At 50.5% G+C, this 12,893-nt stretch overlaps 1 protein-coding gene across 1 annotated transcript; it reads left to right on the top strand.

Moving 5' to 3' along the window:
* The first annotated feature begins 8,820 nt into the window (after window positions 1-8,820).
* Window positions 8,821-9,719, top strand: LOC125945139 (uncharacterized). Its single transcript, XM_049666713.1, has 2 exons — window positions 8,821-9,437; window positions 9,698-9,719. Exons 1-2 carry the CDS (start codon window positions 8,821-8,823, stop codon window positions 9,717-9,719), a joined length of 639 nt encoding a protein of 212 aa, XP_049522670.1.
* The last annotated feature ends 3,174 nt before the right edge of the window (window positions 9,720-12,893 follow it).

The following is a 12,893-nucleotide window of genomic DNA, read 5'->3' as shown; positions in this document are numbered from 1 at the left end:
CGAAAAATTCAACAACATAAACAACGTCGGCAATGAGCACTCTTGCGGTACATTGAGCGAGCGGTGCTATATGCTGCGCACTTGCGGTACGCAGTAGCAAACCAGACAACGGCGTGGTGACCTTGCGGAGCTTACGACAAAGCTTTTCGTCCATAACAGAAACCGCAGCCCCAGTATCAATAAGCGCAATTGTGGCGGTTCCTTCAACCAAAACGTCCAGTAAATTGTGTGGCGAATGTGCAGGCCTTGTAGAAGTCGCGAAGCTGGCAGTTCGTGCCTGCAGAACTGCAGCAACTAGTTTCCCTCGCTAGGTGACTGGCGACGACGTAAGGGGGAAAGCGAGTGACGACGTGGTGACGGAGAACGATGGTTGCCGAAAGGGCGTCGAGAAGACGGCGGATACTCTGGGTCGGGATGCATGGAATGGCCGGTAGCATCGTGGGAATATCCATACCCAGGCGTTGAAACAGCAGGGTTAGAAGGTGGCATGCGACGATGGCAGAAGCGCGCGACATGGCCGGCGAAACCGCAAGCGAAACATATGGGTCGGTTGTCGCGTGTGCGCCAAGGGTTCTGAATTGGGCTTCGAGGCGGAATATGAGGCGACACGGGAGTTGGCACTGCTTGAGGTCGCACTGTCGCAGGAAATGCGAATGTCGGCGGCGCAGGTCGCGCTGCGACTGCGGCATAGGTCAGAGGTGCCGCCACGGGAGGACATGGTTGAGCCAATGGTAGCGAGTCGGCAAGTTCCTCGCGAATGGCTCTCCTAATGGGAGCAGCCAGAGATGTGTCAGGCTGTAGGGGTCGATCGCTGAGAGGCAGCATAGACAGTTGGCGCGCCACCTCCTCACGAATAAAATCCTTAATCTGAACGGAGAGTGAGGATTCAGGCGAGGAGTTGGAGGGAAGCGTGAGGCCCGAGAGAGAGTGGCCGGGTGCAACAGCGCTGCGCGCAAGGACCCTCTGGCGACGCAGCTCATCGAAGCTCTGGCAAAGAGTGACGACAGCTGCGACAGATGAAGGGTTTCGCGCGAGAAGCATTTGAAATGCATCGTCCTCGATGCCCTTGAGGATGTGCTTCACCTTGTCCTCTTCACTCATGGTAGAATCGACGCGGGCGCAAATATTGACGACATCCTCTATGTAGCTGGTGTACGTCTCGCCGGGCTGTTGAGCGCGCTGGCGTAGACGCTGCTCAGCACGGAGCTTTCGTAAGGCTGGGCGGGCGAAGACTTCCGTGAATGCTGCCTTGAAAGCGGACCAGGTTTGGAGGTCCCGCTCATGATTGCGGAACCAGAGGTTCGCAACGTCAGCAAGATAGAAGATGACGGAACGTAACTTCGTCGGGTCATCCCACTTGTTGTTCTCACTGACGCGCTCATAGGTAGAGAGCCAATCTTCCACGTCAGTCTCACCGGCTCCGCTGAAGACGGGGGGGTCCCGCTGCCGCTGGATGGCACCGCAAATGATGGGCGCGGCGGAAGCTGCTGGCGGATTGTCGGTAGGCTCGAGCATGGTCGCGGCTGAAGCAGTCGGCAACGTTCGGCTGCGAAGTTCCAGGGTGAGGTCGGGGATTGCAGCACCTTCCACCAAATGTGATATGACGATTTATTAGACGTCTCACGCAATCGAGGCAGTCCACGAACGCTGATGGTGCGCACAGCGACAGACGCAAGAGAACTTCTTTCTCTTCTTCACTACAGCTCGATTAAAAGTGGACCTAATGCAAAAACACGATATGTGCCCCTATATGTCAGTACCGAACAGCGTCTCAGCAGCTGCCATGCAGTGATAGCCTACCAGGACCTTTGATATTGTCATTCACTGTGCGACAACTGGGAAAACAGCTCGATTAAAAGTGGACTTAATGCAAAAACACTATATGTGCCACTATATGTCAGTACCGAACAGCATCTCAGCAGCTGCCATGCAGGGAAAGCCTACCAGGACGTTTGATATTGTCATTCACTGTGCGACAACTGGGAAAACAGCTCGATTAAAAGTGGACTTAATGCAAAAACACTATATGTGCCGCTATATGTCGGTACCGAACAGCATCTCAGCAGCTGCCACGCAGTGAAAGCCTACCAGTACCTTTAATATTGTCATTCACTGTGCGACAACTGGGAAAACGGCTCGATTAAAAGTGGACTTAATGCAAAAACACTATATGTGCCACTATATATCAGTACCAAACAGCATCTCAGCAGCTGCCATGCAGTGAAAGCCTACCAGGACCTTTAATATTGTCATTCACTGTGCGACAACTGGGAAAACAGCTCGATTAAAAGAGGACTTAATGCAAAAACACTATATGTGCCACTATATGTCAGTACCGAACAGCATCTCAGCAGCTGCCATGCAGTGGAAGCCTACCAGGACCTTTGATATTGTCATTCACTGTGAGACTACTGGGAAAACAGCTCGATTAAAAGTGGACTTAATGCAAAAACATGATATGTGCCACTATATGTCAGTACCGAACAGCATCTCAGCAGCTGCCATGCAGGGAAAGCCTACCAGGACCTTTGATATTGTCATTCACTGAGCAACAACTGGGAAAACAGCTCAATTAAACGTGGACTTAATGCAAAAACACGATATGTGCCAGTATATGTCAGTACCAAACAGCATCTCAGCAGCTGCCATGCAGTGAAAGCCTACCAGGACCTTTGATATTGTCATTCACTGTGCGACAACTGGGAAAACAGCTCGATAAAAAGTGGACTTAATGCAAAAACACGATATGTGCCACTATATGTCGGTACCAAACAGCATCTCAGCAGCTGCCAAGGAATGAAAGCCTACCAGGACCTTTGACATTGTCATTCACTGTGCGACAACTGGGAAAACAGCTCGATTAAAAGTGGACTTAATGCAAAAACAATATATGTGCCACTATATGTCAGTACCGAACAGCATCTCAGCAGCTGCCATGCCGTGAAAGCCTACCAGGACCTTTGATATTGTCATTCACTGTGAGACTACTGGGAAAACAGCTCGATTAAAAGTGGACTTAATGCAAAAACATGATATGTGCCACTATATGTCAGTACCGAACAGCATCTCAGCAGCTTCCATGCAGTGAAAACTTACCACGACCTTTGATATTGTCATTCACTGTGCGACAACTGGGAAAACAGCTCGATTAAAAGTGGACCTAATGCAAAAACACTATATGTGCCACTATATGTCTGTACCAAACAGCATCTCAGCAGCTGCCATGCAGTGAAAGCCTACCAGGACCTTTGATATTGTCATTCACTGTGCGACAACTGGGAAAACAGCTCGATTAAATGTGGACTTAATGCAAAAACACTATATGCGCCACTATATGTCGCTACCGAACAGTCTCAGCAGCTGCCATGCAGTGAAAGCCTACCAGAACCTTTGATATTGTCATTCACTGTGCGATAGCTGGGAAAACAGCTCGATTAAAAGTGGACTTAATGCAAAAACACTATATGTGCCACACCTATATGTCACGTAGTAGTGACGCTGAAGTAAACAGTAGTAAAACTGTGTATGACGAAACTGGTTGTTTATTGGGCAAACCTGTGCCCACAAAAGCAAGCTACACTCGAAGCACAACGAAAGCAGTGAACACAGTCGGCGGTCGTCGAAATCTGATCAGCGGCGAGACGCGTCGGCTTTATACCTGAGTCATCGAAGGTTCCGGATTAATCCCTGATGCCCGCATGTCTTCCAGAAAGTTCTAGACAATTCGGGTCGGTCACACAATCAGATAACATAAGCGTCGGTGAAAACAGGCAACGAAAAGAAGCATCGATAACGTTCTAGAAACTTCCGATACAGGCGCGTCCTGCGCCGAGCGATAACGTTTAACATTTGTTAGCTGGTGGAAAGCGGCCACCGGTGAAAGATAAACATCTATATGTGTCAATACCCTCCCCTTAAAAAACATCGTGCCGATGCTACAAACATGAAAGCGAAAACAAAACCACGCGTACAGAAATGGACAAAAATAACAAAGCAAAAAAAGTTTGTCAGCGGGCGTAGAAAGGCTTAAGACGCACCACGTGGATGACTTCAGGTCGTGCGCGGCGCCGCTGTGATTACGAAATACCGTCTGGCACGACCTCATAGTCCAGTGCGCCAATACGTCGGATGATCTTATATGGTCGGAAATAGCGACATAAGAGTTTCTCGCTAAGTCCTCGTTGGCGTATCGGAGTCCAGACCCAAACACGGTCTCCGGACTGGTACTCGACGTAGCGTCGTCGAAGATTGTAGTGTCGGCTGTCGGTTCTCTGCCGGTTCTTGATGCGCAGGCGGGCAAGCTCTCGACCTTCTTCGGCACGCTGCAAATAGGTGGCAACGTCGAGGTTTTCTTCGTCGGAGACATCCGATAGCATGGCGTCAAGCGTCGTTGCTGGTTTCCTTCCGTAGACCAGGTTGAACGGCGCCATGTGCGTCGTTTCTTGCATGGCCGTGTTGTATGCGAAGGTCACGTACGGAAGGATGGCATCCCATGTCTTGTGTTCGATGTCGACGTACATTGCCAGCATGTCGGCGATGGTCTTATTTAGGCGCTAGGTGAGGCCATTCGTCTGCGGGTGGTAGGCGGTGGTCCGGCGATGGCTTGTCTGGCTGTAGCGCAGGATGGCTTGAGTTAGTTCAGCCGTAAAGGCCGTACCTCTGTCGGTGATGAGGACTTCTTGGGCACCGTGACGCAGGAGGATGTTCTCAACGAAGAATCGGGCCACCTCGGCGGCACTGCCTTTGGGCAAGGCTTTTGTTTCGGCGTTGCGGGTGAGGTAGTCCGTAGCTACGACGATCCATTTATTCCCGGACGTAGATGTCGGAAAAGGCCCCAGTAAGTCCATCCCGATCTGCTGGAACGGTCGGCGAGGTGGCTCGATCGGCTGTAGAAGTCCGGCTGGCCTTGTCGGCGGTGTTTTGCGTCGCTGACAGTCTCGGCATGTCCTTACGTAATGGGCGACGTCGGCAGAGAGGCGAGGCCAGTAGTATTTTTCTTGTATCCTCGCGAGCGTGCGGGAAAAATCGAGGTGCCCAGCCGTTGGGTCTTCATGGAGCGCTTGCAGAACCTCTGGACGCAATGCTAAGGGTATTACGAGGAGGTAGTTGGCTTGGAGGGGCGAGAAGTTCTCCTTTAGGAGAATGTCGTTTTGCAAGAAAAACGACGCCAATCCTTGCCTGAACACCTTCGGCACGATGACGGTCTTGCGTTCCAGGTAGTCTACAAGGCTCCTTAGTTCGGGGTCAGCTCGCTGTGGTTCGGCGAATTCATCGGCACTGATGGGTCCCAAGAAAGTGTCGTCATCCTGGTTGTCTTGTGGTGGCAGTTCTACGGGGGCGCGAGACAAGCAGTCGGCGTCGGTGTGCTTTCGCCCGGACTTGTAAACGACGGTGATGTCGAATGCTTGAAGTCTAAGACTCCATCGTGCGAGGCGACCTGAAGGATCCTTCAAGTTAGCTAGCCAACACAAGGCGTGGTGGTCGCTCACAACTTTAAAGGGCCTGCCATAGAGGTAGGGAGGAAACTTTGATGTAGCCCAGATGATGGCGAGGCACTCCTTTTCTGTTGTGGAATAATTTGCTTCCGCCTTCGATAGCGACCGGCTAGCGTAACTTACAACCCTTTCTAGTCCGTCAGTCCTCTGCACAAGAACGGCGCCGAGTCCTACGCTGCTTGCGTCGGTGTGGACTTCGGTATCGGCGTTTTCGTCGAAATGCGCAAGTATTGGCGGCGATTGCAGGCGTCGCTTCAGTTCTTCAAATGCTTCGACTTGTGGCGTCTCCCACTTGAACTCGACGTCGGCCTTCGTGAGGTACGTCAGTGGCTCGGCGATCCGTGAACAGTCCTTCACGAAGCGCCTGTAATAGGCGCACAGTCCAAGAAATCTACGCACTGCTTTCTTGTCGGCCGGTGGAGGAAAGTTGGAGATGGCTGCAGTTTTCTGAGGGTCGGGGCTCACTCCAGACTTGTTGATGACGTGGCCAAAGTACAAGAGCTCCTCGTATGCGAAGCGGCACTTTTCTGGCTTTAATGTGAGTCCGGAGGTTTTTATTGCTTGAAGAACTGTTTCAAGGTGCCGCAGGTGTTCTTCGAAGCTTGAGGCAAACAACACGACGTCCTCCAAATAGACGAGGCAAGTCTGCACTTCAAGCCTGCCAGTACTGTATCCATGACGTGTTGGAAAGTCGCAGGTGCCGAGCGAAGACCAAACGGCATGACCTTGAACTCGAACAGTCCGTCTGGTGTTATAAAGGCAGTTTTCTCCCGGTCCCTCTCGTCGACATCGATTTGCCAATAGCTGGTTTTGAGGTCCATCGACGAAAAATACTTTGCGTTGTAGAGTCGATCCAAGGCGTCGTCAATCCGTGGGAGGGGGTATACGTCCTTCTTCGTGATCTTGTTGAGGCGACGATAATCGACACAGAAACGTAGGGTTCCATCCTGCTTCTTCACTAATACCACGGGGGACGCCCACGGACTCTTGGATGGCTGGATGATGTCGTCGCGTAGCATTTCGTCGACTTGTTGCCTTACGGCTTCGCGTTCGCGCGCCGAAACTCGGTACGGGCTCTGACGGAGTGGGCGGACATTTTCGTCGGTTATGATGCGGTGCTTGGCGACAGGGGTTTGTCGAACTTTTGACGACGACGAGAAGCAGTCCTTGTAATGCAGGAGCAGAGCTTTTAGTTGTTCTTCCTTATGCCTTGGAAGGTTCTGATTGACGTCGAAAGTTGGTTCAGGTATTATAGTCGTCGTTGCAGGTGCACTGGAATCCGTGAAGGCGAAAGCACTGCTGGCTTGTACTATTTCGTCGATGTAGGCGACCGTGGTGCCTTTGTTAATGTGCTTGTATTCGGGGCTGAAGTTCGTGAGCATCACCCTTGCTTTCCCTGCACGCAGCTCAGCTATGCCTCTAGCGACGCAAATTTCACGGTCGAGCAGTAAGTGATGATCGCCCTCGATGATGCCCTCCATGTCTGCAGGCACTTCGGTACCGACGGAAATCATTACGCTGGAGCGAGGCGGAACGGTGACTTGGTCTTCAAGCACATTCAAGGCATGGTAACCTATGCTTGTAGCCGGAGGTATCGCGTTGTGCGTTGAAAACGTTATTCACTTGGACCTTAAGTCGATGACTGCACCGTGTTGATTTAGAAAGTCCATGCCTAGGATGACGTCCCTGGAGCAGTGCTGCTGGATTAAGAAGGTTGCCGGGTAAGTGCGGTTGTTTACCGCGACTCGCGCTGTGCAAGTTCCAGCCGGCGTATTATGTGGCCTCCCGCTGTCCGGATATCGGGTCCTTGCCAGGCCGTCTTCACCTTGTTTAACATGGCGGCGAACGCGCCACTGAAGACGGAATAGTCGGCGCCAGTGTCGACGAGAGCGGTGACGTTATGACCATCGATGAGCACGTCTAAGTCGGTAGACCGTCGTCTAGCATTACGGTTAAGTCGTGGCGTCGGATCACAGCTTCGTCGGCTTGCTCCGCTGCTGCTACCTCGCGTCGGCCGGTCTTCTTGCGGCGGCGAAGTGCTGTCAAGGCTGTTGCTAGGCGGCGTGCATCTCATCGTGATGATTCGCGAATCGTCGTCGTCGTCGACGGCGGCGGAGGATTTCTGCATTGCGTCGTACAGCAACCGCACCTCCATCGGTTGCTGCCTTTAGTTTCCCGGGTAAGGGCTGGAAGATCGGCCCCGGGTGGGACCGGTGCACTGACGGCGATGCGGCGAGATGTAGCGGCCTGGTGACGGCGAGCGTGATGGTCGTCGGGGTTGCCACTGGGCTCTGGCGAGGTATTCGGCGATGTCGCGCGGTCGTTCACCCCGCACTGGACGCGGCGCGTTGACGGCGAACCCTCGTAGGCCCATCTCGCGGTATGGGCATCGGCGGTAGATATGGCCGGCTTCACCGCAGTGATAGCAGAGCGGGTGGTGGTCGGGGGCGCGCCAAATGTCCGTCTTCCTTTGGTAACTGCGCTGGGTGACGGGCGGGCGTGCTGGCGGCGGCGGCGGTGGACGACGGAACTGCGGCGTTACGGGGCCCTGGCGCGAGCGTGGAGGTGGGCCTTGACAACGGGCGACGGCGGCGTAGGTCATCGCTTCCGGCTCGGTTTGCGGCGATTCGGGAAGTCCTAACGATTGCTGTATTTCCTCCCGCACGATATCGGCGATGGAAGCAACTTGAGGCTGCGACGACGGTAGCAACTTCTGCAGCTCTGATGGTGTCTCGTAGGTCGTGGGAGAGTCCTTGGACTTCGGCGTACTGTGGCGTCGAACGGCGATTGTATTGCCAGTTGCGCATGTCCAGTGCTTTCTCGATCGTCGTAGCCTCCGAGAGAAAGTCTTGGATTGTCGTTGGTGCATTCCGCACCAGTCAGGTGAATAGCTCCTGCTTAACTCCCCGCATGAGCAAGCGAACTTTCTTGTCTTCTGGCATAGCGGGGTCGGCGTGCCGGAATAATCGAGTCATTTCTTCAGTGTACATACCGATGCTCTCATTCGGGAGCTGTACACGGTTTTCCAACAAGGCTGCAGCTCTTTCTTTACGGACGACGCTGTAGTGCCCATGCATAGCACCTTTTGTAATGTAGGAAGGCAACCCTGGTAGAGAGCAGGGGAGCTTCCAAGATGGCTGCGATGTAGCACAAATAAACCCGTGTGCGTTCCCGACAAAATCGGTCGTAATCAGTCTTATTACCCCACCTACGGCACGTTACAATGGCGACGAAGATGCGTCTGAACTACGTGAAGGCTGCCTAGCAACTATTTTAAACGGAACGAAGATATCAGCACACATCGACCGAACTTCTACTTTGCGGTATGGCGCACAGCATGCTTCCCTCGTTTCCTTTCTTCGACGCGCGTGCCACTGACGCGAATAACGTCGGCACCGAATGGTTGAAGTGGGTGAAACGCTTCGAAAACTTCATCGTAGCCTGCGGCATCACAGCCGACGCCCGGAAGACGGCCCTACTACTACACTACGTTGGTGAACAAGTTTATGACATTTACTGTTCGCTACCTGATTCTCCCGCAGCCGCAACTGCGTCTACCGTTTCAAGCACCGATGGCTCCAGCAACGCAACGCCTCTCTACACCGCAGCACGCAAGAAGCTCGATGGCTATTTTGCACCCCGAGGGAACACTACCTTCGAGATTTACCGCTTCCGTCAAGCCAAGCAAATGGAAAACGAATCACTCGACGCATTCTACGCCAGACTACGACAGCTCGTTAAGCACTGTGCTTTCGCCGATGCCGACACCGAAATCAAGAATCAAATCCTCCTGTCTACAGTGTCAACACGTCTACGCCGGTATGCCATGCAGCATGACCTCGACTTGCAAGGAATTCTCAAACAAGGCAGGTTGTTTGAAGAGGTCGAGCACAACATCTCTGTGATCGAGCAAGAACGTCAGCAGTACAAAGAAAACTCAGCGTCAGCGTCTACACTTACAGTGAACTCCAAGCGCACCTCGCGACCTCATCAACCGAAGTACCACGGGAAAGCGCCATCACGGCGTCGCGAGCCTCCGCACCATCAAAGAACAGGCGCAACATGCTACAACTGTGGAAAATCATGGCCTCATAGTGAGGGACGCTCCAGCTGCCCCGCTCTTGGCAAACAGTGTAATGCTTGTCACAAAACTGGACACTTTGCTAGTGTGTGTCGTTCAACACACAAAACCGTGCATGCAGTCGTGCGGGAAAGCAGCCCTGACAGTGATGAACACGTCTTCATGACTTCCTCTTACTGTCGCCCAATCACGGCCTCTCCCAGGTGGATCTCAAACTCGATGGTGAGACCGTCCGTTTTACCATTGACACTGGTGCTACCGTGTCTGTCATCGGTTCGAATATCTTGAAAAAGCGTTTGAGCAAGGAAACGCTGTCCAAGACGTCCAAGAAAGTATTTGCTTATGGCGCAAATTCTCCTTTACCGCTACTCGGAAAGTTAGATGTTCTCATCACCTACAAGAACACCAACATATAGTGGCGCATATAGTGTTTTTGCATTAAGTCCACTTTTAATCGAGCTGTTTTCCCAGTTGTTGCACAGTGCATGACAATATCAAAGGTCCTGGCAGGCTTTCACAGCATGGCAGCTGCTGTGATGCTGTTTGGTACCGACATATAGTGGCACATATAGTGTTTTTGCATTAAGTCCACTTTAATTCGAGCTCTTTTCCCAGTTGTTGCACAGTGAATGACAATATCAAAGGTCCTGGTAGGCTTTCACTGCATGGCAGCTGCTGAGATGCTGTTCGGTACCGACATATTGTGGCACATAATGTTTTGCATTAGGTCCACTTTTAAACGAGCTGTTTTCTCAGTTGTTGCACAGTGCATGACAATATCAAAGGTCCTGGTAGGCATTTCACAGCATGGCAGCTGCTGAGATGCTGTTCGGTACCGACATATAGTGGCACATATAGTGTTTTTAGATTAAGTCAACTTTTATTCGAGCTGTTTTCCCAGTTGTTGCACATTGAATGACAATATCAAAGGTCCTGGTAGGCTTTCACTGCATGGCAGCTGCTGAGATGCTGTTCAGTACTGATATATAGTGGCACATATAGTGTTTTTGAATTAAGTCCACTTTTAATCGAGCTGTTTTCCCAGTTGTTGCACAGTGAATGACAATATCAAAGGTCCTGGTAGGCTTTCACAGCATGGCAGCTGCTGAGATGCTATTTGGTACCGACATATAGTGGCACATATAGTGTTTTTGAATTTAGTCCACTTTTAATCGAGCTGTTTTCCCAGTTGTTGCACAGTGAATGACAATATCAAAGGTCCTGGTAGGCTTTCACTGCATGGCAGCTGCTGAGATGCTGTTCAGTACAGATATATAGTGGCACATATAGTGTTTTTGAATTAAGTCCACTTTTAATCGAGCTGTTTTCCCAGTTGTTGCACAGTGAATGACAATATCAAAGGTCCTGGTAGGCTTTCACTGCATGGCAGCTGCTGAGATGCTGTTCGGTACCGATATATAGTGGCACATATAGTGTTTTTGCATTAAGTCCACTTTTATTCGAGCTGTTTTCCCAGTTGTCGCACAGTGAATGACAATATAAATGGTCCTGGTAGGCTTTCACTGCATGGCAGCTGCTGAGATGCTGTTCGGTACCGACATATTGTGGCACATAGTGTTTTTGCATTAGGTCCACTTTTAATCGAGCTGTTTTCCCAGTTGTTGCACAGTGCATGACAATATCAAAGGTCCTGGTAGGCTTTCACAGCATGGCAGCTGCTGAGATGCTGTTCGGTACCGACATATAGTGGCACATATAGTGTTTTTGGATTAAGTCCACTTTAATTCGAGCTGTTTTCCCAGTTGTTGCACAGTGAATGACAATATCAAAGGTCCTGGTAGGCTTTCACAGCATGGCAGTTGCTGAGATGCTGTTTGGTACCGACATAAATCGGCACATATAGTGTTTTTGCATTAAGTCCACTTTAATTCGAGCTCTTTTCCCAGTTGTTGCACAGTGAATGACAATATCAAAGGTCCTGGTAGGCTTTCACAGCATGGCAGCTGCTGAGATGCTGTTCGGTACTGACATATAGTGGCACATATATTGTTTTTGCATTAAGTCCACTTTTATTCGAGCTATTTCCCAGTTGTTGCACAGTGAATGACAATATCAAAGGTCCTGGTAGGCTTTCACTGCATGGCAGCTGCTGAGATGCTGTTCGGTACTGATATATAGTGGCACATATAGTGTTTTTGAATTAAGTCCACTTTTTATCGAGCTGTTTTCCGCGTTGTTGCACAGTGAATGACAATATCAAAGGTCCTGGTAGGCTTTCACAGCATGGCAGCTGCTGAGATGCTGTTTGTTACCGACATATAGTGCCACATATAGTGTTTTTGAATTAAGTCCACTTTTAATCGAGCTGTTTTCCCAGTTGTTGCACAGTGAATGACAATATCAAAGGTCCTGGTAGGCTTTCACTGCATGGCAGCTGCTGAGATGCTGTTCGGTACTGATATATAGTGGCACATATAGTGTTTTTGAATTAAGTCCACTTTTAATCGAGCTGTTTTCCCAGTTGTTGCACAGTGAATGACAATATCAAAGGTCCTGGTAGGCTTTCACTGCATGGCAGCTGCTGAGATGCTGTTCGGTACCGATATATAGTGGCACATATAGTGTTTTTGCATTAGGTCCACTTTTAATCGAGCTGTTTTCCCAGTTGTTGCACAGTGCATGACAATATCAAAGGTCCTGGTAGGCTTTCACAGCATGGCAGCTGCTGAGATGCTGTTCGGTACCGACATATAGTGGCACATGTAGTGTTTTTGGATTAAGTCCACTTTAATTCGAGCTGTTTTCCCAGTTGTTGCACAGTGAATGACAATATCAAAGGTCCTGGTAGGCTTTCACAGCATGGCAGTTGCTGAGATGCTGTTTGGTACCGACATAAATCGGCACATATAGTGTTTTTGCATTAAGTCCACTTTAATTCGAGCTCTTTTCCCAGTTGTTGCACAGTGAATGACAATATCAAAGGTCCTGGTAGGCTTTCAAAGCATGGCAGTTGCTGAGATGCTGTTTGGTACCGACATAAAGTGGCACATATAGTGTTTTTGCATTAAGTTCACTTTTATTTCAGCTGTTTTCCCAGTTGGTGCACAGTGCATGACAATATCAAAGGTCCAGGTAGGCTTTCACAGCATGGCAGCTGCTGAGATGCTGTTTGGTACCGACATATAGTGGCACATATAGTGTTTTTGAATTAGGTCCACTTTAATCAAGCTGTTTTCCCAGTTGTTGCACAGTGAATGACAATATCAAAGGTCCTGGTAGGCTTTCACTGCATGGCAGCTGCTGAGATGCTGTTTGGTACCGACATATAGTGGCACATATAGTGTTTTTGAATTAGG

Source organism: Dermacentor silvarum, chromosome 4 (genome assembly GCF_013339745.2).
Source record: "Dermacentor silvarum isolate Dsil-2018 chromosome 4, BIME_Dsil_1.4, whole genome shotgun sequence".
Classification (NCBI taxonomy): Eukaryota; Metazoa; Arthropoda; class Arachnida; order Ixodida; family Ixodidae; genus Dermacentor; species Dermacentor silvarum.
Note: the sequence above shows the minus strand (reverse complement) of the source record. Positions and strands in the feature narration are given on the sequence as shown.

Excerpts from the sequence above, each read along its gene's own strand:
- LOC125945139 (XM_049666713.1), top strand. The coding sequence starts at position 8,821 with ATGGCGCACAGCATGCTTCCCTCGTTTCCTTTCTTCGACGCGCGTGCC. Across the intron at positions 9,438-9,697 it reads CAGTACAAAGAAAACTCAGC|TCGTGCGGGAAAGCAGCCCT; the intron begins GTCAGCGTCTAC and ends CCGTGCATGCAG.